Source organism: Limanda limanda, chromosome 16 (genome assembly GCF_963576545.1).
Source record: "Limanda limanda chromosome 16, fLimLim1.1, whole genome shotgun sequence".
NCBI lineage: Eukaryota > Metazoa > Chordata > Actinopteri > Pleuronectiformes > Pleuronectidae > Limanda > Limanda limanda.
In genome coordinates, this window is record NC_083651.1 from 15,885,957 (window position 1) to 15,909,617 (window position 23,661).

General features: G+C 41.9%; 2 protein-coding genes across 3 annotated transcripts; one reads left to right on the forward strand and one right to left on the reverse strand.

The window, feature by feature from the left end:
• Window positions 1–4,621: 4,621 nt before the first annotated feature.
• On the forward strand, window positions 4,622–11,452 carry nfe2l2a (nfe2 like bZIP transcription factor 2a). The gene is made up of 5 exons (XM_061089193.1): window positions 4,622–4,795; window positions 7,719–7,988; window positions 8,209–8,301; window positions 8,389–8,580; window positions 9,809–11,452. Exons 1-5 carry the CDS (start codon window positions 4,760–4,762, stop codon window positions 11,072–11,074), a joined length of 1,857 nt encoding a protein of 618 aa, XP_060945176.1. The 5' UTR covers window positions 4,622–4,759; the 3' UTR covers window positions 11,075–11,452.
• Window positions 11,453–12,115: 663 nt separating this feature from the next.
• On the reverse strand, window positions 12,116–18,020 carry hnrnpa3 (heterogeneous nuclear ribonucleoprotein A3). Of its 2 annotated transcripts, none has more exons than XM_061089195.1 (11): window positions 17,974–18,020; window positions 17,108–17,230; window positions 16,858–17,004; window positions 16,570–16,780; window positions 16,388–16,477; window positions 16,210–16,287; window positions 15,709–15,756; window positions 15,419–15,562; window positions 15,192–15,308; window positions 15,032–15,111; window positions 12,116–14,930 (listed from the first exon to the last, which is right to left on the reverse strand). In XM_061089195.1, exons 1-10 carry the CDS (start codon window positions 17,977–17,979, stop codon window positions 15,047–15,049), a joined length of 1,029 nt encoding a protein of 342 aa, XP_060945178.1. In that variant the 5' UTR covers window positions 17,980–18,020; the 3' UTR covers window positions 12,116–14,930; window positions 15,032–15,046. The 2 variants fall into 2 exon arrangements, with proteins under 2 accessions (XP_060945178.1, XP_060945177.1); XM_061089194.1 differs by having other exon boundaries at window positions 16,210–16,305.
• Window positions 18,021–23,661: the final 5,641 nt, after the last annotated feature.

Genomic DNA, 23,661 nt, shown 5'->3' on the forward strand with positions numbered 1-23,661 from the left:
GTGAATGGAGGGGGGGGGGGAGCGGATCCATGAGTTGTCAAAGGTCAGCACAGGGAAAGTGCTCCGCGTTCAGGGCCCGTCGGAAATATCAGCTTCAAAGGACCACCGCTGTGTTTATAGACCTATAATCTGGATTGTTTCTCCTTTGCCAACTCTGGGTTTTACATATACATTATAATCAGTATATATATTTTATTTCAAACATGGAGTTTATTTTATTGTGATCTAAGCCTTGTTTGGATTATTTCTAATCATATTTCTTATTGTTTATACATCTTTTCCTTTCTTAATATGCTCTTTGCACCTTGAGCTGCATTTTATAAAATGAAAAGTTCCATACAAAGTCTTCATCAGTAACCACCATTGTTGCCTTATAGAAATAATAATTACACATGTGTTAAAAGGCTGTTTACATTAGATTATATAAAGACTTAGATCTGAAATTGGAGGTTGATTAAATGATTGGTTGATTAAACCGTCAGACGATAGCTATTAAATAAAAAGTCAACTCATTCGAGAATCTCACCGTGAATAATGCCAAACCTTTCCTGCTTTTAGTTTTTACAACATGGAGTGAGTACAAATATATTATTGTTGCTGTATATTTGCATATGTATATAATAACATATTTTTCACATCTCTCTATGTTAAATATGCTAATGCATTATCTTCGTTTCATTCTAAAAAAGAGCTTTAAACATAAGAAAACAACTGCCAAAAGAAAAAACCGAGCAGCTCCTGAATGCATCAGTTTACCTGTTTCCCAGGATCCTTTGCGTCGTGCGGCTGTGTCACAGACGTTATAAAGGGCTGGTTTGCATATGTTTCATTGAGTAAGGAATTTAAAGCCAGTTTGTAGAGTGGAGAAAGCAGAAATCAACTCTTTTAGTGTTAACACTTAAAGCTGCTCTACAGGAAAGCAGGTCCAGTGCAGAAAATAGATTTAAACAGATAAAAAGTACATTATTAATTGAATTAGTTTTACATTTTCAAGTGTCTACCCTGTGTATTGTATATTTAAGTATTATATTGTATATTTAGGTTAGCATGAGCTTAACCTGAGGTAATAACATATCTATTGTTTAAGACTAATCCCCTTTTGTCTGCCACATATTTAAGCCATAATTAGTCCGACTCACTTGAAAGCAAAATCCTCAAACCGCAAAATTCATCACATGTTTATTTTTATTTATGGGTAAATTCATAAAGAGAATCGAGAGTATACTGATTCAATGGGAGTTCACTGTTTACCTTTCTGCCTCACCTCCAGGGAGTCACCTGACACGCATGTCTACTTATTCCATATGGCACACAGCAATGCTCTTAAAGTGAGATTTCACTCAGAGTCACAGTTCACAAATGATGAGAAACAGTGCTGCTAAACTGTAGAATACAAATGATGTGTGGTTGGATTATCAAAAAAAGACAGAGACTGTGATAAAATGCTTAAAAACAGGGAGGAAACTTTATTTGAAAATTTTAAAAAAAGTCATTTACAAACAAAATTCATCAACAATCAGGCTGTAAATTGAAATGTCCAGATGTTTGACGGATCTTATTTCCCAGTGGTTCAAAGCATTAACTCCCAAAACAAAGTTCTGTAATGCACTGACTGCAGGCAGCTAGAGTCTGAGTGTATCACAGAACTTTATTTGGAAAGCCACAGTGCCACCTCATAGGTTTGTCCTTGTGTCGAGACACTTATCCTCCTCATGACCGGGTGCTCCTTTAACCTGCAGTAAGCAAGGGGAAACAGGACATCCATTTTGGATTATCTTCTTTCTTGACTTGACACGAAATGTACTGCACAATTGTGCAATAAGACATTCCCCCTATAGAATGAGACCGGTTAGAGCAGAGTGCTAAATGTAGTAGAGACTTGAATGCTTGGCTGGTGAATGGGCCTACAGGGAGGCTCGCTGCAGAGCAGGTAAAGCCGACCATATGGAGACATTTTACACATGTGTCAACTCACTACAGCAATTATCCAACGGCTAGATAGCATTTGTGATTGTTCAGTAATAAATCCTGCAGTGGAAAAACATCCTAAAATATATCCACTTACCTCAATAAGCACGACCATCTGGATGGTTGCAAAGTTAACATATTAACCAATCTCTACCCGAGCTGACATGAGTGAAGTGTCCAGTTTGGATGATCCTCCTTTACAGGGGGTTTTTATTTCACTTTTCTACCAGCGTGTCATCCATTCTACCTGTTGAGCTCAGTCAACTTTGTGAATTGAACAGGCCCTGCTGCATGGAGGGTGAGTGAGCTCAGCACGAAACAATGCAGATGGATATGATCGCAATGTGGAAAAGTGCTGAGGGCCAGATGAGCTCCTCACTTCTGTCACCTTTTGAAGGCAGCTGCTCTTCAACAGCAGGCAACTTTGTGAGTGTAGCACAAGGGGAATAAAAATGACACCACATTACGAACAGGAGGGTCACAGTGATCGTGCAGCAGAGGTGATAGGAAGCAGGGAAAAGTAAGTTGTGCAAGTCATACTGTACCTGGTGGAGGTATGGACGCGTACGGGGGGAGCAGCTGCAAGCCAACACGAGGGGGGCGAACAGTCTGGAGGATTTAAGGGGAGAAAAATGCAAAAAGCAGAGGAGCTGGATCTGCTGCTGCTCCACCATGGCTGGGTTCCTGGTGCAAGCCGCCCGGGTCGTGTCGCTGGTGCCCGGGCTTGCAGAGCTGCCCTGGTCGCTGAGGTGATTCACTGCTGCCGCCGCTTCCACCTTTTTCTTCTTCTTCTTCTCCCCCCCCTCGGTCCTGTGCAGTTCACTATATGCAGCTGGAAGAATGTCGACGTGGAGCTGCCAAACGTGAACGCGTGATCGTGAGCGCGCACGGGGGAGAGGGAGGGAGGGAGGGAGGGAGGAAGGGAGGAATGGGGGGGAGGTAGAGTCGAGGCTTTTTTGGTGTAATTTCACGCAGTGGCACAGTCGAGCTGCACTTCAGTGTGAGGCTCTCCACACATACGTGTTATTATGACAGAGCCAGCCTCTCCGAACACACTGTAGACTGCATCTGGATCTGACGCCCGAGGTGTCACAGTGGACCAGGTCTGATCCACTTCGCAAGATTCTCTCAAAGAACCGCAGCCTGATCTGTGAATAAGTGAAAGCGAGGCCATTTGAAGTGTACAACCGGCTTGTCCACCAGTGTTCAACGTATTCAGATCCTTCCCTCCAGCAAAATCAACAGTACCACAAGAGAGATGTTGCAAGTAAAGGCCCCCAGCATTCAAAGAACTGAAGTGAAATGAACAAAATGTCCTGAAAGTACCAATACTTGAAATATTCATCAAGTGTTAGTGAGACATATAGGCCCACTATAGCACTTAGTAACACTGATAAGAAAAGTGTTGAATAAATAAAATGATTATTATCACTTTACATGATATACCTAAATAGTTGTTTCCTAATATATCTGTGTTTGTTTAGCTTCAATTTAGTAGAATTCTTACTACAAACCATTTTATTGTCATAGTTTGTCAGTTTGGATCATTTGATGAACCCATCGTGTGTTTTGTTTCTGAAATCTTAAAATCACCTGCAGTAACTTAACTATATGCCGTCAAATTTATGTAGATTATTTAGTGAAATGTCAAACATCTCCTTCTTAAATGTAAAGGCAGTACCTCCATCGAATGAACTATTAAAATATACAGCTATCAAAGACGGTGCTTGATAGAAATGACATATCTTAGACTTAAATGCAGTTTCGAGGTTCTTTAAATACTTAAATACTGTCACTACTTTCTGGGAAAACTGAACTTTTTACTTTTCTACTTTTATTTCACAGCCGCACTCTTATTTGTTATTGCCCATGTTAAGATTTTATATATTAAACAATATACATATCAATAACTGAAAATAACATGCTGCATATGTATACAATGAACTAAAGAGCACTTAAAATTAGCTCCATCTATCTCCATTAACTACCACATTTAAGTGCTCTTAGTAAATTAATCAATATCAATGATCCTAAATATGATAATAATACAGAGGGCCGATCTGCAAAGAGTACTACAGTATTTTTATTGAGTATCTCCACACTGAGGTACTTGAACTTCTGGTTTTGACTTTCCACGGGGCATTAGGGCCCCAGGGGCCTCCAGCTCCACACCGGTCTTGCTCACCAGCAGGGGGCGCTATGCACCAAACCAAACCCTAAAGATGACGAGTTGAAATTTAAATGGCAACGTAGTTTTAGATTTATTACGAGTCATGAGCTAGTTTATTGGCAGATAGAGAATTAAAACTGCTTCTCATACAAAATGCAGACAACACTGGTTTTCACTTAAAGTCACAACCAGAACTACTTTGTTTTATCATTTCACTTTATTTATAATCACATGTGCGCGCATGTTTAGGGGTCGTTATATAAAACATGTATATAAATATATATAAAGAAGTATATATTTATGTTGTGTAGTGTTTTTGTTTTGTAAGCAGCCTGCTTCCTGTCTGCTCTGCCCAGCGGGCTCCACAACGCATGCACAGCCCGAGCCTCATAGGCCGGAGCGAGGGGGACGATCCCGGCTGCGCAGCTCGGTGGGCGGGGCCTCGGCCGCCGTGATGTTCATTAGATTAAGAGGAAGCAATATTTCCCTCAGCTCAGCTGCTGCGACGGACTCTGTAGACAGACCCGGGACCGCTCGCCATTTTAATCCAGCGTTTGGGGTATAACACGCACACGTTCACCGGCCAGAAGGCGTCTCTCCGCGGCGGGACATATCTCCAGGATGCTGGAAATGGAAGTGATCCATCCCAGCCAACAGGTAAAGGCGCAGTTTGTCATCAGGGGTCATGAGAGGAGGTGGGGGGGCTGACACGGACCTGCTGACTGTCTTATAATGGGATCTGATAGGGAGACAGCTCAGGTAAAAGTTGTATTCTTAAATATCTCTCACCAGTATAAAGTGACAGCCTGGTTATAGCCCAGATCAGACTTTATTATATAATAATAACAGCTCTGATATAGACAACACCATAACAACACCTTGTGTAACAGGGTTCAATGAAGATATGTTAAGTTTGTGCCACTTTCGGTTCTACTAGTCATCAACTTGTGACGTTTTCCCTCAGTAACTAAAAGACCTGCTAGAAAAAAAAAAAATACAAATATTACTGATTATTTCTTTCATCCTGGCAAGTTTGGTAACTCAGACAAACCTCTCTGGGTTTTCTGGTAAATCCCCCCCCCCCCCCTCCTTCCTTCTCCTCCTGCCTCCTCCCAGCATGTGACCCCATGTCTAATACACACAAGCCAGTGCATTGTGAATGATTTCTTGTAAAGGCCGCACTGTTTCCTCTGTCCTCGCTGTTTGTTTTGAAGTTATGTATTTTATCACATGTCCTGTCGAAGAACCTTGTAATCGCAGTGTAGACTTGTTCACACAAACCGAATGAGGTGTTGATGATTCTTCCTTTAGTGGAATCTGATCTAAGAAATGGACGTAGTGGAATGAGGCCCTGAGGGGGTTGTTTTGGAACATGTGTTTCATCACCTGTGGTCACGGCTGGGTGAAGGTGTAATAAACTCAAGCCCCACTTGAGGCCCTCTCTTCATTTTAGCTGTAGGAAAGGTAAATGAACAACCCACACTTGAGAGCAAACACACTTTTGTATCACTCCTCTTTCCCACCAGGAGGTTGGCTTGTTTTCCACATGTTTTGTGTCTCTATGTTTCTTCCTTTTACATATATGGCTGTTTGTTGCTTTTTACAGAGGTCCCGGAATTCAACGTGATATTCTGAGCTAGTTTCCTTGTTTGGGTGCCAGAGCACAGGTCTTGTGACATCCGCATCAGAGATACCATACTGATAACCTGATCTCATAGACACGCCCACCTTTACACAACCTGTGTGCCGTTGATACTGAACATCAGCAAAGTATAATTTTGGTTACGTGACATCGTTGTGTAACGGCTCAAATCAATGACAAGTGAAAGGGTGTGATTGAACTTTCCCTCGGTAGGCGAAGGACCATTTTTAGATTGTGGACTCGTATGACTTGTCTGATGAGCTTATGAGGCGTGACCGAACCAAACAGACAATAAGAGCGGTTTGTCACTCGTGAAATCACAGGTGACATCAAGAAGTGTGTGGTGCTCAGATATACCGCACAGACATTTCAGGGCACTTCCTCATTCCGGCAGAAGCCACAGTGTCTGGCTTTGTCCTCACCTCTGTCCGTGGGTGTGATTTACTGCAGGCGGCCTTAGTAACGCATAATCCCTCAGCGGTCAGTCATGCCTCTGATGCAACACAGAGGCAAAGAGGGTTAGTGGGTTCTTATTTACCCGTGACACAGTTGGAATCACAAAAACGGTCAACAGTGTCTTAAAATACATACTGTTTGCTGGTATCATTACTATTATTATAGATCGTCAAGGTTTAACACACACATTGTTTTTCTGGGGTGAAAAACTTCCCCTCTGTTTCACATCCTTTTTTACTGTGTCTTGCTTCCCACAGGCCGCGTCTGTTACTAGCCATATGACTGCTTAAGGCATGATGAAGTTGAGGCCATTTACCAAAAAACTTGAGGAACAAACGAGTCACATGCTCAGACATATTCTGATGAACCAGGGTCTGGGGCTTATGCAACATCCCGGGGCCTTGTGAAATGGTTTCCTTCTGTAAATAAGTGAAAGAGCAGAGGAAGAGACCGACACAGTTTGTCTTAGACATTCTTTGTTTTAAAAACCCAAATAACATGACAATAACATTCGGCCCGGGAGGGAAAGTAAACAGGACATGTTAGTAGAATATTGTCAGAGTTGTTAAGTTTGCTGTGTATTAACATTCGGTAATGGAGGCGGCTCTCAATTGTGTAAACACTAAATGTGACTTATTTAGTTTGAGGACATAGCCAGGAATACAATAACAATACAGATAAACATAAGGAAACAAGGTTTGTTATTCCACCCAACAACGGATATGACTTTATTTGGCTACATTAAAGAAAATTCAAAAATAAAGCGTTGAAGCCTTGCAGAATAAAGAAAAACAAAACAGTCGTAAACTATAACACCTCTGCCATGGCCCAACAGTCCCCTAATTGAAACACGTTTAAATTCACTAGATCTGGATATCAGTCCCTAAACATGCCGGATTTTTCCCTTCAACAAATATTCTCCGATAAACCAACAAAAATGTGAAAAATGCCTTTAAAAACATCTTGTGCGTAATCCTGCTAACTAACAAACAAACTCAGATGAAAACAACACCTCCATTTCTAAGCTAATAAACCTATAACTTCCTGGTTTTATAAATGTCTTATAATATGAGATGAGTGTCTGGGGTTTAACTTTTCTTCCTTAAGATAACTCAACTGTAACACCAGGGCACTTGGGCAAATTAGTTGGATTGTGATAAACAAACTCACACCTCGGTGTAATCAGATGGGCAATGATCTCTTTGGTAAAGGGTATCAAGTGAGGCTACTTGCTGGTGTGAGGTGGCAACAGGGGAAACAGAGATGTTGATCTATTATTCATGCAGCTTCTCCCTGTTGACATTAGTGCTAGTGCTGTTGTCAGTTAACAGACACTGAGGGACAGGGTGTGGCAGGTGCAGCAGCCACGCTTCACAGCAGGGACGCTCTCCCTCGCTCCAGTGCCGCTCGCACTCTCGCTGCAGGGCAGCATGGCTGCAGCTCTGAACTCTCCTCAACTGATCCGAGGTTCTCTCTCCCCAGGACATGGACCTGATCGACATACTTTGGAAGCAGGACATTGATCTCGGAGCCAGGCGAGAGGTGTTTGACTACAACCACCGGCAGAAAGAGCATGAGCTGCAGAGGCAGCGGGAGCTTGAGGAAGAGAAGAGGCTGCATCTGCTCCGGGAGCAGGAGAAGGCCCTGCTCGCTCAGCTACAGCTCGATGAGGAGACGGGAGAGTACATACCCCGCCCGCTGCCTCCCGGCACCCCGCTGCAGTCCACTGTCACACCTTTAGAGGTGACACAGGTACGCACTTTCTTTGCTTCATTACTCAGAGGTGGTCCGCTCCCACCTCATGTGATAGGCTGTGGCTGTGTTGTAGCTAGGTTACCACTATATCCTGTGAAGCCACACAGGTGAGTCTGTATTTGCATCTGTGTATTCTGCAGCAGAAGAGACCTGAGCTCTATAAATATAAAATCAATCTGTGGTATATTAATATTTTGTGCTTTAACCTGTTTTGCAGAATGTCAGCTACACAGAGGAGAATGGTGATGCCATGTCGTTTGATGAATGTTTACAGCTACTGGCAGATACGTTTCCTGTAGAGGAAACTGAGGTAAGAATATTGACCAAGTCATTTCCCCACATTTCGAGCTGTTAACGCACTTTCTAGTTGGAACTGAACACTCTCGCACTCTCGCAGGACACTTCAGTCTGCCTGGACGCAGCAGCTGTGTCAGTGCCCGGCGGCAGGAGCAGCGTGATGATGTCCCCGGAGCAGCCTCCTCTGCCACCAGCTGGCCTCTCCCCAGGTCTGATACCGCCACCACCACAGAGGATGTCCCTGGATTTGGAGCAGGCCTGGATGGAGCTTTTGTCCCTCCCTGAGCTGCAGGTATAATACATGGATTCTATTGCCTCAATAGCACAGTGGTTTGTGTTGTCGGACAAATACCCAAAGAATGCATCAACGGCAGGAGCAGCAGGGGACAAACATGTTTTTGTGTGACCTATGAGAACGAGTTGTCACATATGTGGAGATAATACCACTGTGATTATGTTTCATTGTTGAGACATTTTAGAGCATTAGAGAGGTGTGTGCTCAAGGTTTGATCCGGTGTTTATGGTTCGTAGCCTCTAGCTTCATTTAGCAGAGCTAGAAGAAATGTCCCACAGGCAGAAAGGTGGAGGTTTGTTTGTGGTGGTTTTTCATTCGCTGCCTTATCAGTTTCGTTTCAAGGTAGCTCATATTTGCATTAGCTCGTGGGTGGAGTGTTTATGCCATTTGTAGCCTTGACCTCTCACTGCGTTAGGGAGAATAAACCTCAAATATGACCATCAAGCGGCCCTGCATTAGTTCTTCTGACAGGCTGCTGATAAGACACATGCAATACAAACAAGTTCCAGTTTAGAAGCTGCTTTGTGGAGATAAGGTGGTCGGTTAACTTCACAGCAACAATAAGCTAGGAGACTGGTTTAAGTGATTACTGAGCTATTTCATCCACTGGATATTTTATTTAGTTGTGGAAATCACACCATAAACCAGAGGTTCTCAATTTTTTTGTCAGCCAGGGACATGTCTGTCCCATGAAACAATTTGACAGAGCCTATCTTGTTACACTTATTTATGTGAAATAACAACAAGGGAATGTCTTAGAAAGATAATACACATGTTTACAAACTTTATTTTTACCATGTCAACACAGAAAACCATGCGTATCATGATAATTTGACTGATCTGTCAGCTGGAAATAGTGCACGGCTAAAAATACCCTGGATCTCACTGACCACATCTTTATTTTTAAGCTTGCTTGAAATGGAATAAGGCAATTTCAACACAAAAAGTAAATCCCAGATTATAATATTTGGTTCTGAATGAGATTAATGGCACTTCTTAAGTTTGGCATGTGGATAATGGGGTCGGTCTGAAAGCCTGTTACACAAGAAGTTACGTTTTTGTGTCAGATCATGAAAAGCAAAAAGAGCAGTGTACATGCAACCACAACACATGTACCACACACAAGTTGTTCATGTTAAAGTCCTTGTATCCCACACTAAACACAGCAAACTTGTACTGTCCTATGTCGATTGTATTCAAAAGATTCTTCATCTCTTTCTTCTAGCAATGCCTGAACATGCAAATGGAGGACACACTGGAGACGACCACTTACTCTCTTCCAAACAGCCCCGAAGTGCCGAATCCAAACTTCACTTTTTACCCTATGACCAATCTCACAGAGGGGGAAACAAACAGTTTAAATGCTTGTCCTGCAGAGTTCATCAATACATTCGATGGACCTGTTCCCACTGTGGCTCCACCGGACATTCTTAGCCAAATTGAGGTGAAGGCTCCCGAGTTAAATACTAACTTTGGCGCAGAAAGTTTCAGTGACATATTTTACCCCAACCCCATCCTGGAAGAGAGCAGCGTTCAGCAAGGCCTTGAAGGAAATGAATGTTCAACCATGTCTGATATTCCAAACAAGCCTTCCTTCACACCCATGGACCTTTACAGTCTCTCGCCCGGAGATGCATTTGACAGAAGCAAACAAAATCTACTGGCTGAAATGCCAGACTCCGATTCAGGCATCTCCTCAAACACAAGTCCAAATGCTAGTTCACCGGCAAAATCGGCATTCGGAGATGGGTCCTATGATTACAGTGATTCCGACATGGAGGAGATGGACCACAACCCTGGAAGCGTAGAGTCCGACTACTCAGAGATGCTCACGCTAAATTACCAACCAGATGATCTTCAGACAGTAGTTTCTGTATCTGCACAGATAGGGCAGCCTCACCTGCGTCATGAGAAGAAACCTAAACTATACAAGACAAACCTGGAAGAGGAGAGTGTCCACAACAACATGCCTTTCACCAAAGACAAGCAGAGGATGCACTCGGAGGTGCGTCTCCCCAGAGACGAGCAGAGGGCCAAGGCCCTCAAAATCCCCATGACCGTGAGCATGATCATCAACATGCCTGTTGACGACTTCAACGAGATGATGTCAAAGCACCCGATGAATGAGGCCCAGCTGGCCCTGGTCCGAGACATACGCCGCCGCGGCAAGAACAAAGTGGCAGCCCAGAACTGCCGCAAGCGCAAGATGGAGAACATAGTGGGCCTGGAGGGCGAGCTGGACTCACTGAAGGATGAGAAGGAGCGTCTGCTGAGCGAAAAGAGCCAGAACGTCACAGACCTGAAGGAGATGAAGCAGCAGGTGAACAGCTTGTACCGGGAGGTCTTCAGCATGCTGCGGGACGAGAAGGGGAATCCCTACTCGCCGTCCGAATACTCCCTCCAACAGTCCACCGACGGCAACGTCTTCCTCGTCCCTCGCGTTAAAAAGACTTTCATCAAGGGAGAGGACAACTACATGACTCCCATGTAATATGGTACTGCGTTAACATAGTAATACTATGCAATAACCTTGTAGTCGCTCAGCTTTAAAGTATCAGTAGCTCAGAACTATTGTATAGTTTTCGTTTACTCCTCTTGAATGTGTAATATTTTTGATATTTTACTTTTGTACTCTGATACGCTCACAGATCCAATATTGTATGTAAATATACTATTACTCGCATTTGAGATTAACTGTTACGTGATATTTGTGTGTATATATATTGTATATATAAATATTATATTCCTGTATGCTGATGATTGTTTCAATCATTGCTACCTATATTTTATAACTTTCCACTTCATGATTTGCTGCCCAGGTTCTTTTTTTTTTTATTTCTGTGCTTTTCAATAAACTATTCCATCGCTATATGGTCTCCAGTTTCCTGAGAAGAGAACATTTTGTTTTGAACTGCAACCACAGCCTGTAACAGATTGATGCCAGATGGATATATAGCAGAATTATTACATAACTTACCACATGTTTAAGTGAGGTTTCGACTCGAAGGCTTTACCCTATAGGACCATTGAAGGGAGAATAAAATGAAACTCGTCACATGTTTAATCCACCTTTCCCAATCTGCTTTCTTTTTATTGGCGCAAAGCTTGTTTGTACAGTAAACCAAATCTTTTAATGCTGTAAAAGTCCCTTCGTAAAAAAAGAGATCACGCCCACTGCACTCATTGTGCTACACAACAAAGAGCATGATTGTTGAGCCACGGTGGAGCATGCTCAGTGTGAACCGTGCATGACAACTTCACAATGGCCCACTGGCCAAGCGTAGTCAAAGGTGGAACCTTTCGCAATCATCACGTGCTCTCTACGTGCACTTTCACATACAAACACCGCCCTTTGATCAACAGGCGTGTTCTGCACTTTAAACTTCAGAGTGTGTGTCGAGCTGAAGTGGGACAAAGTCAGGTCGTCTGAATCGAGGAAAACTAACAAAACCTTTTGAGATTGATAACATTCAAGTATCATACAAACATTGTGTCGCTTTTCAAGTGATATTCGGAAAAATAAATACTCACATCAAGAAAAAAGTTTTTATTTAAGAACATAAAACACACAATACATTTCCATTCACATCATTTAAACCAACAGCTGTTCACTGATACTGATGAGCTTTCACCAAGCCCACCTTCATTACACTTTTATGTGTAATTAAGTCGTCATTCTACATTGCTCAGTAGAAACCTCACCCTGTAACTGGTTGCCAAACATGTCTTTGTCTTTTCCCATGTGAGAATAACGTGACCTGCCTCTGTGTGAATCCTTTCAAATACAAAATGCTAAAAAAAGGAAACTTTAAAGCAGCATATTTGTGGATTTTACTTCTACAACAGAAACCAAAACATATCTCACTCATTCTCAGTTTATTGAAGGTTGAAGATGCTTTTTGAGGGGTATTCATTTTAAAAGGAAAAAATTATACAAAATCTAAATAACTTAAAGACATGAGAAATTATTGCTTTATCCTTAAATACCTCAGCAAGAGCTGATCAGTAGTTCGCATTTTTAAGAGTAAACTACCCTTGAGATTTGAACCTATTTTGAATTATCAAAATAGGTTCAATCAAATGTGCCATAGTAAAGTTTATAGCTAACACTTCCTTTACAGAATGCTGATTACTTTATAACCAGTTATTATTCCCTGCCATGTTCCTGTTTCTTACCAGCAGTTGAACTTGTGATTGGAGTTGCTCTCAGTTGAGGTAGTCGTCTTCACACACGACATGTTTTCGGTTCAGCTTTTCGGGTGATCTGACTTCTCTTTCTGACTCTGTTGGGCTGTTGCCTTAACAACCAGCTCATTTAAGTGCTCCAACTCTTAAATGTATGAAACACTAGTTTATTATACTGTTATGTGCACTCTTATCATTGATCGAGCCGCTCTTGAGCAATATGTTTTTCTTTTCTCTTTACCACTCACTGATCAGAGGCGATAACAAGGACCTTGTGACTTTTAGGACTTGATTAATATAGACAGTTTTATCACTTGACTGATAACTTGCTATTAGTCTAATGAATAGATTAACTTGTTTGCCAGTTAAACCAAATTGTTTTGACAACCACTGATTACGTTGACCCTTCCCTTTTTTTTCCAAGAATAAAAGCCATTTATTAGTTCCACATTGTATAATATTAATATCTGGTGCTTCTTTTCTATAATAAATTCGAAGCTTTTAGCTCTTGCATTGTTAATTGGAGTGTTTCATCACTATCAAATTGATCAGAATTGGCTGAGAATAAAATATAATAACACTACTATAGGTAAACCAAGCAGTATGGTCAAGGTCTCAGGCCGATTCTGGTTAGATGGAAGTATACTGGTCATAGGTAAACTGAGCATCCTGCTCACTTTACCTTAGAAGACCTTATAACATATGCACTGTTAATATAACAATATGAGCTGCCTTGGGATAATATTTGTAAAAAGTCTTACCCATCCAGAACCTTCCATGTTATCAGGTCTGTACAGATTTTCAGCAAGAAGACTCTTTCCAAATCTGTAAATCAAGCAAAGTGGTTACTCTTACCTGCTCCATCTTCTTAAAGTCAGCTTTTTGTGAAATATACTCACTCCCTTTCCTTGTTAATGTCTCAACTCTAGCATTGGCTGGCAAAACTGAAGTATCTCTGACTTAAAGAGTGGATCTCCAGTGTGTCCGGGAACTAGTCTTTCTTCGCTAGCACCGGCTGCTGAAGGGTTTAGCTAGCCTGGAAAACAATGATGATTGATGCTCACTACCAGGCCCGACACTGCAAGCTTCCTCCATGGGCGTCGATGCTGCCTTCTCCTTTCTCTCTCAAAATGCTGACTGGTCCACTGTGCTGGGGGCTGAAGACGTCCTGTCTGACAGTCATCTGCAGTCTTCCACACTAGCGATGCTGAGGGCCAGACTGCAGGTGCTTGTGGCTGTTAAACTCCTACTTGCTCAACACTGGCATATGTGTTGTATGGGCCCTTGCACTAGGACTACCCAAGACTCCCTTGTCATTGACCTTCATTCAAGTAAATACATTGAATATGAATACACACTGCATTCACCCACATTACATCTGAAATAAAAACTCCCAGCAGGTGAAGAGAGTTCTGGACAGACTGGTTTGCTAAACTTCACATTGATTAAAGAGAAGACAACAGATAACAACTCATTTCATCTTTTTTTTCTGAACCAATGACGCACTGAACCTTGTGTTACTTTACTACACAGTTTTATTCACTCTTTTTCTACTAATCAAAATATTGGAACAAATCTAGAATTCGGTTTGCTAGGAACAAGAAGAGTGAGGGATTCCCTTAAATCTAATCCAGATCCTCATGAGTTTGACATTGGTACTATGAACCATTTACATACTGTGCTTCACATTCAAAAAAAAAATCAAAAAATCAAAAATACACTTGACACTTGGAATTGAGCACTCATAATAACGTGAGAAAGCAAAGTGGTGTAATTCTAGCTCATCTGAGGGCCTGATGCAACTATGTTATTTGACAAAAACCAAATTAAAAGACAAAATTAATTGCCCAGCAGATGTTAAGATCGGACTTAATAAAAAACAAAAACAAAAACAACAATTTAATCTTCACTCCTGATACCATAGGCACAATATACACACACTTCAGCGCACAAAAGGAAAATGTCTTCGTCGGGAAACATCTATCACAATTAGGGAAGGGTATCATCTGCACTCATGTCTTGTGTATACAGTCCTTCTTGCATCAGTAAAGTCTGACTTGTGTGTTCCTCTAATGCTTTCAGATGACTGCCTCAAAGTAACCTGCAGCTTTCCTGACCATTCCTTTGCTCACCTCCTCGCCTCTCCTGCTAAGAACTGAAGCCTGTTGAATGGATACAGGATAGAACAAATAGTTATTCTGCACTTTCATGAGCTCACTCTGTACTGTGCTAAGAGGGAGATGTGAAACTGAGCGGTACTTACCGAAACATGAAATATTTAATACCGCCGCGAGCCGTAGCTGCCACCACCACCACTGCCGCCACCACCAGAGTTGTAGCCACCTGCCGGGAAGGATTTGGTCACTGGATGTGTCATTTTGAGATCCGTTTGTGACAGGAAGAGTTAGGAGGGTAGAGCTCACCTCCATATGGTCCACCCGAGCTTCTGCCACCAAAGTTGTTTCCCTTCATGGGCCCATAGCTGGACTGCTGTCCACCATAATTTCCAAAATCGTTGTAATTTCCACCTCCTCCATAACCTGAAGATGCCAAATGTCAATATTATGGCCAGGCTTGATTCCAGCTGTCTCATGCTCATGCATAGCACTAAATGTAACATGCAGAATTCTCGTTTCAATTCCATTTTTACCTCCACCATTGCCTCCATAGCCTCCATCGCCGCCGCCGCAGCCACCATATCCTCCTCCCTGGCTGCCGTACCCTGGGCCACCACCTCCGTAGCCTCCTCGGCCTCCTCCATAACCTTGACCTCCTCCATAATTTCCTCCTGAACCTAAAATAGTGAAAAACATGCAAACTTATTATTATTAATGTGACATAATCAACTCATGTGTGGTATATACATAACATAGTTGAAAAACACTTTCTGAAGACACTTATTCATTATATATTTATCTTAAAGATTGATTAATAACTCACCATTGTCAAAGTCATCACCGTAACCCCCTCTGCCTCCACCATAGCCACCTGGAAATGAGGATGGGAACATTTATTATAAAAAAAGTGATTTCTTAGTTTATTCTTCAAGTCTTGTCACAGATGAGACCAGGTAAATATGATAAGGCCACTGTTGTGTTGAGATTCTGCAGGATAATAGTATTTTGAAAATGCTGACATATGTGGATCATCAACATTTCACAAATACGCCCGAGACAAACGTCTATGGCCTTTGGCTCTGTAACCACTTGCGTGCACGAAGGGAGAGTTCACAGGCACAGCTGATGGAACAGATTAGAACTGTAGTCTGGCCAAGTTGAGTATCTGGTTTAGTTGGTTATGACCGTACCCATTAATTTGTTTCCATTTGATCAAAAGAAGAGATACATTCAATTGCGAAGGTTAAACTATGTTGTAAACTCCTTTTATCACAAACCTGCATTAGTGAGACAGATAAGAGTCAGATAAGTGAACACGACTCACCTCTGCCACCACTGAAGTTGCCACCACCTCCAAAATTACTCCCTCTGCCCATGTAGTTCCCGGATCCTCCACTCCTGTCTGATATGAACAAGGTTGCTAATTTTTAAAACAAGATTAGACACTTAAAAATACATAATAGTGTATACCTAATTCTATGTTCCATGTGATGTGCACTTACCTCTGTCATTGGACATGGCGCACATTTCCTGTTTTGACAGAGCTTTCCTGACCTCACAATTGTGGGAGTTGATTGAGTGGAACTTCTGAGCTGCAAGGACAAAGAGAAAGAATGTAGCTCTGCAGCATAACTTAACATTTCCTAGCAGCCAAGATATCTATGAAGTCTTAACAACCACGTACCGACTATTTTATCAACAGTGTCGTGGTCATCAAAGGAGACGAAGCAGAACCCTCTCTTCTTCCCGGTGGAGCGTTCCTCCATGATGTCGATGCATTCAATCTTCCCGTATTTCTCAAAATGCTCCCGGATGTGGTACTCCTCGGTGTCCTCCTTGATTCCACCGACAAAGATCTTTTTCACCGTCATGTGGGCACCGGGTTTGTTGGAGTCCTGAAACCGAGTGCATCAGTCAGCGCACATTCAATATTCACTTTGGAATCTGCCCGTCTGGTCTGGGACTCGTTTACCTCTCTGGACACGGCCCTCTTGGGTTCAACGACGCGGCCGTCCACTTTGTGCGGCCTCATCTTCATGGCCTCGTCGACTTCCACCGTGGAGGCGTACGTTACAAAGCCGAAGCCCCTCGACCGCTTGCTGCTGGGGTCCCTCATCACCTGGAAACCACACACTGGCTCATGTCAACAGCTGGAGGGAGCGTGTGTTGTGTGGCTATGTTTTTTGATGTCCGGTGTATTCGCAGATGTTACAGATACGTACCACACAGTCCGTGAGGCTTCCCCATTGCTCAAAATGGGCCCGTAAACTCTCCTCCGTGGTTTCGAAGCTCAGCCCTCCGATGAAGAGTTTCCTGAGCTGCTCGGGTTCCTTAGATTCACAGTCCTACAGAAAAGAAAAGAAGCAAAACAAGAGAAGAAATTAGGTTATATTGTAAATGCTGTTACAGAATAGCACCATCATACGTCATAACCATGGGTACACAACGTTACTTAGCAATTACTGTAAAATGTGCTTGTGTCCGCCACTATATCCTTGATAGCTGATACGTTGAGGTTATTCCAGCGGTGGCACCAGGCCAAGCTAACTACGCTTGTAAAAAGGTAAACTTACATTTCATTTGAGGAAACAGACCGACATTTTATCTTCTTCATCAAATGAAACATGTGATATCGAAACAGAAAATCGGAGGGCGAAGCTAACGCTGCGTAAAACCGACTGAGGGGCCTAGTTAGCTTTAGCATCAAGCTAGCTTACTCCGAGATAGCCGCAGATCCACTACTGTGCTATTACATAACTAATATATATATACTACAACAAATAGCAGCATTAATACATCAACTGGGATAAGGGAGAAGCATGAAAACTATCCAAAACCCAGCGTAGAGCCGTCAAGTGCCAACACCGCCCGGTTAGCTTGTAGCATTTTTGACAGCCCTTTAGCTTAGCTTAGCCGGGGCTGTAAGCTAGCTCTTGAGCTGCGTGCCAGCTGCACGGAACCCGCACACGGAACCGCAACACCGCACAGTCCCGCACCAGCTTTGCACCTGCGGCACAGTACACCAGCGGGTTTGCAGCATTCGAACAATGCACGTTGGTTTAATTTGCAACATTTGCGAGCAGCTCACCTCCATTTCGCTGATGTACGTGGTTTCGCAGGCGTAGACGTCAGCGGGTCATGTGACGAGGGAAGCGGTGACGTCGAGGATGCTGCTGCGGAACGTCTGCTCTGTCCAACCCATACAGTCTATGATCCAACCTGGAGCTTTCAGTGCTAATACAGCGATCTGTAGCTTCAAGTTTACCAACTCTAACGTCTTATTCTAGTCATGTGAGACATTTTATTCTACGGTTCAATCGTATAAAGCTACGTTAGTACAAAAACGAAAATTTGCGCCATCTACTGGTTAAAAGAAGAACTCCTCATCAGACCCTGTACTGTTGGGGCAGACCTCAGCCCTTCATGGCTCCAGCATTTCATTCAAAAGAGTAAATGTTACGCTGCTTGTTTCCAAGAAGAAAATACACAATACTATTCAAAGCGTTTTAAATATTTCGCCCATGCAATAGCATCATCTGGTGTTTTGTCTTATTGGTCCCAAATTCATTCTGGAGCTGCAGGACGACTTCAAGTCTGCAGCCACAGACATAAAGGGTCGTCTTCAGGGACAAGAAGAACAAGGAGTCCTGCAACAGATGAGTGAGCCCCACAGAGCCCTGGTCCCACAAGTCAGTCTGGGATCACACGAAAAGACACTGAGACACATCAGAGTAGTGTCAAAATACATGGAACGACCTATATGATAAATATACCTTGAAAGAAAGGTGCTCGTGTGTCCCAAGGAAAAACTGTTTCAGAGGAAAGACATATTGGATTTATTGCACACTGTATGAAGTTCATGTATGAAAAAGATGTTTGAGACCATCTTCACTTCAATGCATATTTCCCCCCACATGAACCAAAAACTTGGGACAGCTGGATTGAGATGATTTCGGATCTCAGTTGTTCACATCATTAATTAATGGTTTTGCAGGAAGCAAATAATCCTGTCCGGTTTTTGGAGCTTAACCCTTGGGCCTTAAGTAAACAGCAGGAGGAAAAAGAAGCTGCTCTAATAATCTCTCTTAATTTGATTGAATTTTATGTGGTTTATTGTCAAAGCCAAAAAACTTTAAAAACTGAGAACAAACTGGCTGTAGAAAACAAATATCCTGTGACAGGTACAGATATGAGCCGGATGAACATTGTGACAAAAGCCTAAAAGTGACTCATAAAATTACAAACAAATTAACACCGCTCCCTCAAAATTCTCATTAAATTCAGTGGAAATGCTGCTCTTGTACTGAAATTATACATAGCTTGTGGTCATTTGAATTTATTAGACTTAACGGGATTTGTTTATAGAAATGTGCAACTTGAAAACATAGCTCAAACACAAGTAACATATCTCTTTAAGTGAATTTTAACATAGGGCCCCTCTACAAGACAGGTCTAGCTGGCCGGCTGTATGCATCAGTTACAGACACTGCAACACACTTGTCAAAAACACTGACTCAAAGAGATGCAACACAATTTTTTAAAAGTCTAACAACTATTAACAGGGAATGGAATAAAGAACTCAATAAATCTGAGTGATGTCATGGCAGTGTGTTCTCACTGCAGACAGACGTGAATTGTTTGACTTATTGCTTTGTTCATCATCTTAAGTAGCCCCCACATTGTTAACTTTCCATCCTTGTATTGTAAACTGTTGTGCCGCTACAGATTTAGCCTCAGCCGTCAGCTGTAATTGTGGAAATGTGGCCCACATCTGCGTTTTCAGTCCGAGTCGGATCTTGCTGACAAGAATACTTCATCGGACGGAAGTATGATCTATGGCCCGTGCGACTGAGCCTTGTTGAGGCTGACCAGCATCTCCAAATATATGACTGTTTTATGGTGGAGACAATGTCTGTCATTAACTTTATTGTCGTGTGTGTGAGGGGAAATGCAGCCCCAATAAAAGGGTAATGTTTTTCTGACAATAATATTGATGAGTATTTATGATCGGACCATAGTTCACATTCAAGAGCCAATTTGTGTTTTGCACCTTTTTATTCCACTGCAGTAACTGTACTTGCTTGGAGATAATAGACATGTTATAGCTTTTACTGTGCAGTATTACCGCCCACTAAGTGTAATGGTAACATGGTTTTCACCTCAGAGCATATACAGTAGACCAGCCTTGCTCAGTGGAGATTATTTAAAGCAGCAATATCACCACTGTCCTATTTTTATTGTTTTATTAATTTATATTCGCCGTCCCGCTATGTGTGATCATGAGAAAACCATCTTCCACTCCGAGAATTGGACCCTGTTGGACCGTTTGAGGACGCTGATGGTTTTGCTGACGATAAAAAGCCGTATTTTATCTATGCATTTGCAGTCGACACCTGTTCTGCAAGACCGTCGTCACACTTGGCACGTGGAGCCTGCGAGCGCCTCCGATGTTCAACTGGAGCAGATGGTGGAGAATATGGTCCAAATGTCGTGATCGTTTTTTTTCCTTGTTTGTTTTGAAATAAACAGGAGTTACAATCCCAACAAGCCTTAGGAAACATTATATAACAGTTGTGCCATAAAACAAAAATCAGGTCTTTACCTGTATGCTGCAGAAACTGAAACTTTGTTACTGAGATAAATTTTATTTTATTATTTAATCTTATTATTTATTATCATATATAAACTAACTCTAAAGTGATCATCTAGGTTTGTGCCTTTCACCAAGTGTCAGCCGGATAATAACAGTATAGATAATAGATAGATGGATTATGATGCACACATTTGACCATTACCGGCGGTTGTCCTGAAGCATAAAGCCATAAAACACATATTTATGTCAAAATAACTATGTATTTTAATTTATTCCACACTTTGTCATTTTAATTTGTTGAATAATAAACTGACAAAGAATTCCAAAATCTATTAGCAAGAGTCAGTGGTGGAATGTAATTACGTACAGTTATTTCTTGAATATTTAGTTTCTTAATTTAGCTACTTCCACTACATTACACCACACTTGACAATTGTATCTAGTTTTGTGTTATTTGTGTTAATGCATTTGTTTATTTGATGGGGATAGAGCACTTTAATGAACATTAGAATAACTATAAAATTACAAAATCAAGATAAATTTAAATAAAATAAAATAAAATAAAATTAGATGCGCAGTGCACAAAATTAAATTACAAACAAAAAAAAGATTTATGAATAAAAATTAAAAAAAAAGTTTCCAGGAATCCAAAGCAGCACTGAGCGAGCCCGAGCACATGCATTTTGAAGCGTTGCATGCGTTTTGCCTGAAAAAAATAAATAATGACACAATGAAATATTGACACATAGAGCTGTTCAGGCTTGGACTCTGATCATGAGACCGAAATTTATGACAACATTGTCTCCTTTGGCGAAGGATGAACCTTCGCCGTACAATGTTTACACGGTTTGAGGAAATGTCCCAATTCTGAGAGAGAAAGAGAGACGTCACCTTTGCAAGACATAAATATTCCTTTGATTTTTGACCACTGACACTGTCACTGCAGGAGTGGAGTTGTTTGTTTAGGGCTCAGCATCAGAGGATTCATGGTCGATGTATGTCCCCGATACAGAACCTCGTGTTTTAATGCAAACTTTGCATGTTAAAGTCCTCAAAAAGCCAATTCATTAGCCTGAATAATAATAATCCTTACAATTTTAATAGGGCATCACTGTCTGTCAGTGCCTCTCAGTGCTCGGGCCCTAATAAAGAAAGTGAGACTGATACAGTACAATTAACAAATGAAGACAACAGTATTCAAATACACAAAACACATGACACTTGAGCCCCATGTTTTTCATTCTTACATCCCACACACACTTGTAATTATTAACTGAAGCCCTGTAATCTCCACTGAGAGGCTGACGAAGAATCTCATGGTCGAAGATGGAGAAGCTGAGCTGAGAGTAAAACGGTGCAGTATCAGTCTCTCGCAGGCGGAGTTTGACGGATGCTCTGTGTACACCCCCCACGCCCCAACCTCAGGACAACATGTTTGTTTGGTTCTTGATCACATCCCCTGGTCTTTGTACCAAACTGCCCCCTGACACAAAGATCTATCACAGGTCCCACACACCGCCACCTGCCAGGGACATTTCTATTTTGTACGCTTTTGGTGACTGCTCTGCCAACACCGGTGGGAAAAGAGAGTTTTTTATTTCTAAGTCAGTATCAGCATCTGTTTTGTCGTTGTATGTTTGAGGTATGTTTCACAGCTGCATATGCTGGTAAGGCCTTCAACTGTAGGTCCGGTGCAAGAAGACGGAGATTTAAATGCAATTAGAAATTCATTTACACCAAATGGATTAAAAGATGAATTAAATTATTAGTTAATGACACTCGTAAAGACGTCTTGGTTTGCTGTGATTTACACAATCTCGGCCTTGATTGTAATTTTTTCCCGCGACAAGTGAGTGATATAACGACCCCCTGAAATAGAGGGGGATGTCGTTCCTGGTGTGGACTAAAAGGAAGCACTTAGAACCGTGATTAAATAATTAATACAGGTTTTATACCCATTTTACACTTCCAAATTATGGTTCGCCATATATCTGGGAAACAGCCACTGAGGAGAACCGTGTCAGCAAAAATGTAATGTACAGTAAATCTTTGCGAGGGAGGAGCCAGCGGCTGCAAATCATGGTCACGAGGTGAGGGGTGACATGAATATAACCTCCCCCCCCCACGTTCTGATCAGGTGGCACGGATGAAAACACACAGTATGGAAAAACACTCACAAACACACATCTATACACACTCATTTATATAACTGTAAAGACTTTTGACCTTTGCATTACTTTAATTTGAGGATACTAATCTGATTACTGCCCCTGTTTGTATTCTTCATCACTGAGGAAGTGATCCAACAGTAGGTGGCACCACATCACAATGCTCCACATGTGCCAGAGTCAAGGATCAGACATAAGAACTGCTAATCGACCTTTTAATCCACTTTAACTTATATAAAATAAAAACTTTTCTCTGGACAAATATCCCACACTTGAATTAAAACTGTTTTTTTTGCAATTTGCACAGAGCAAATATCTGCATTAGGATTACTTACACAAAGAAGCCCTACTAATAAAGGCTTTTTTTGTTTTGCCTTATTGTCCTTTTGTTTCCAGTGTGTCCTCTAGATGGCACCATGGTCCACGAGAAGAAGAGCATTTTACTACCAAATTATGTCACCTTGTAAATGTCAAACAATATTCCCCAAAACTAAATTATTATTTCTCCCATGTGTCACATGTCTGCCTCCTTGATTATAAACAATCACCGAAAAGACCTAATTATATTTGTTTCTATTTGTTCACATAATTGATGCAATTATGGTGAATGCATTTTTTTGGTTATTGGCCCATCAGCTGTTGCATCACAAAAAATACACTTCAAGAGGCAGACTGAGGATAAACTTACTGATTTATTTTGGCATTAGTTTGTGACTTTGAGAAACGTTTCAGACGATCACACTGCAGCAGTTTGTTTTGCTTCTTTTCTGAGACACAAGTCACATAGGTTTGCTTTGTCTTAACATTTATCACGTGAAATATTTTTAATGGCCCAATCGCTCCTCACAAACCCCAGCCCTCCACTGCCCACGGAGCCCGGGTGTCGAGGTTGACCTTGTCCACAGAAAGCGTAGACTTGGCTCCAGGACTCCATTAGGGAAGCCCGCCTGCCATAACCTGGGCTTTGGGCAGACGGACATACGCAAATGGAAACTCTGAGGAAATGGAGATTCGG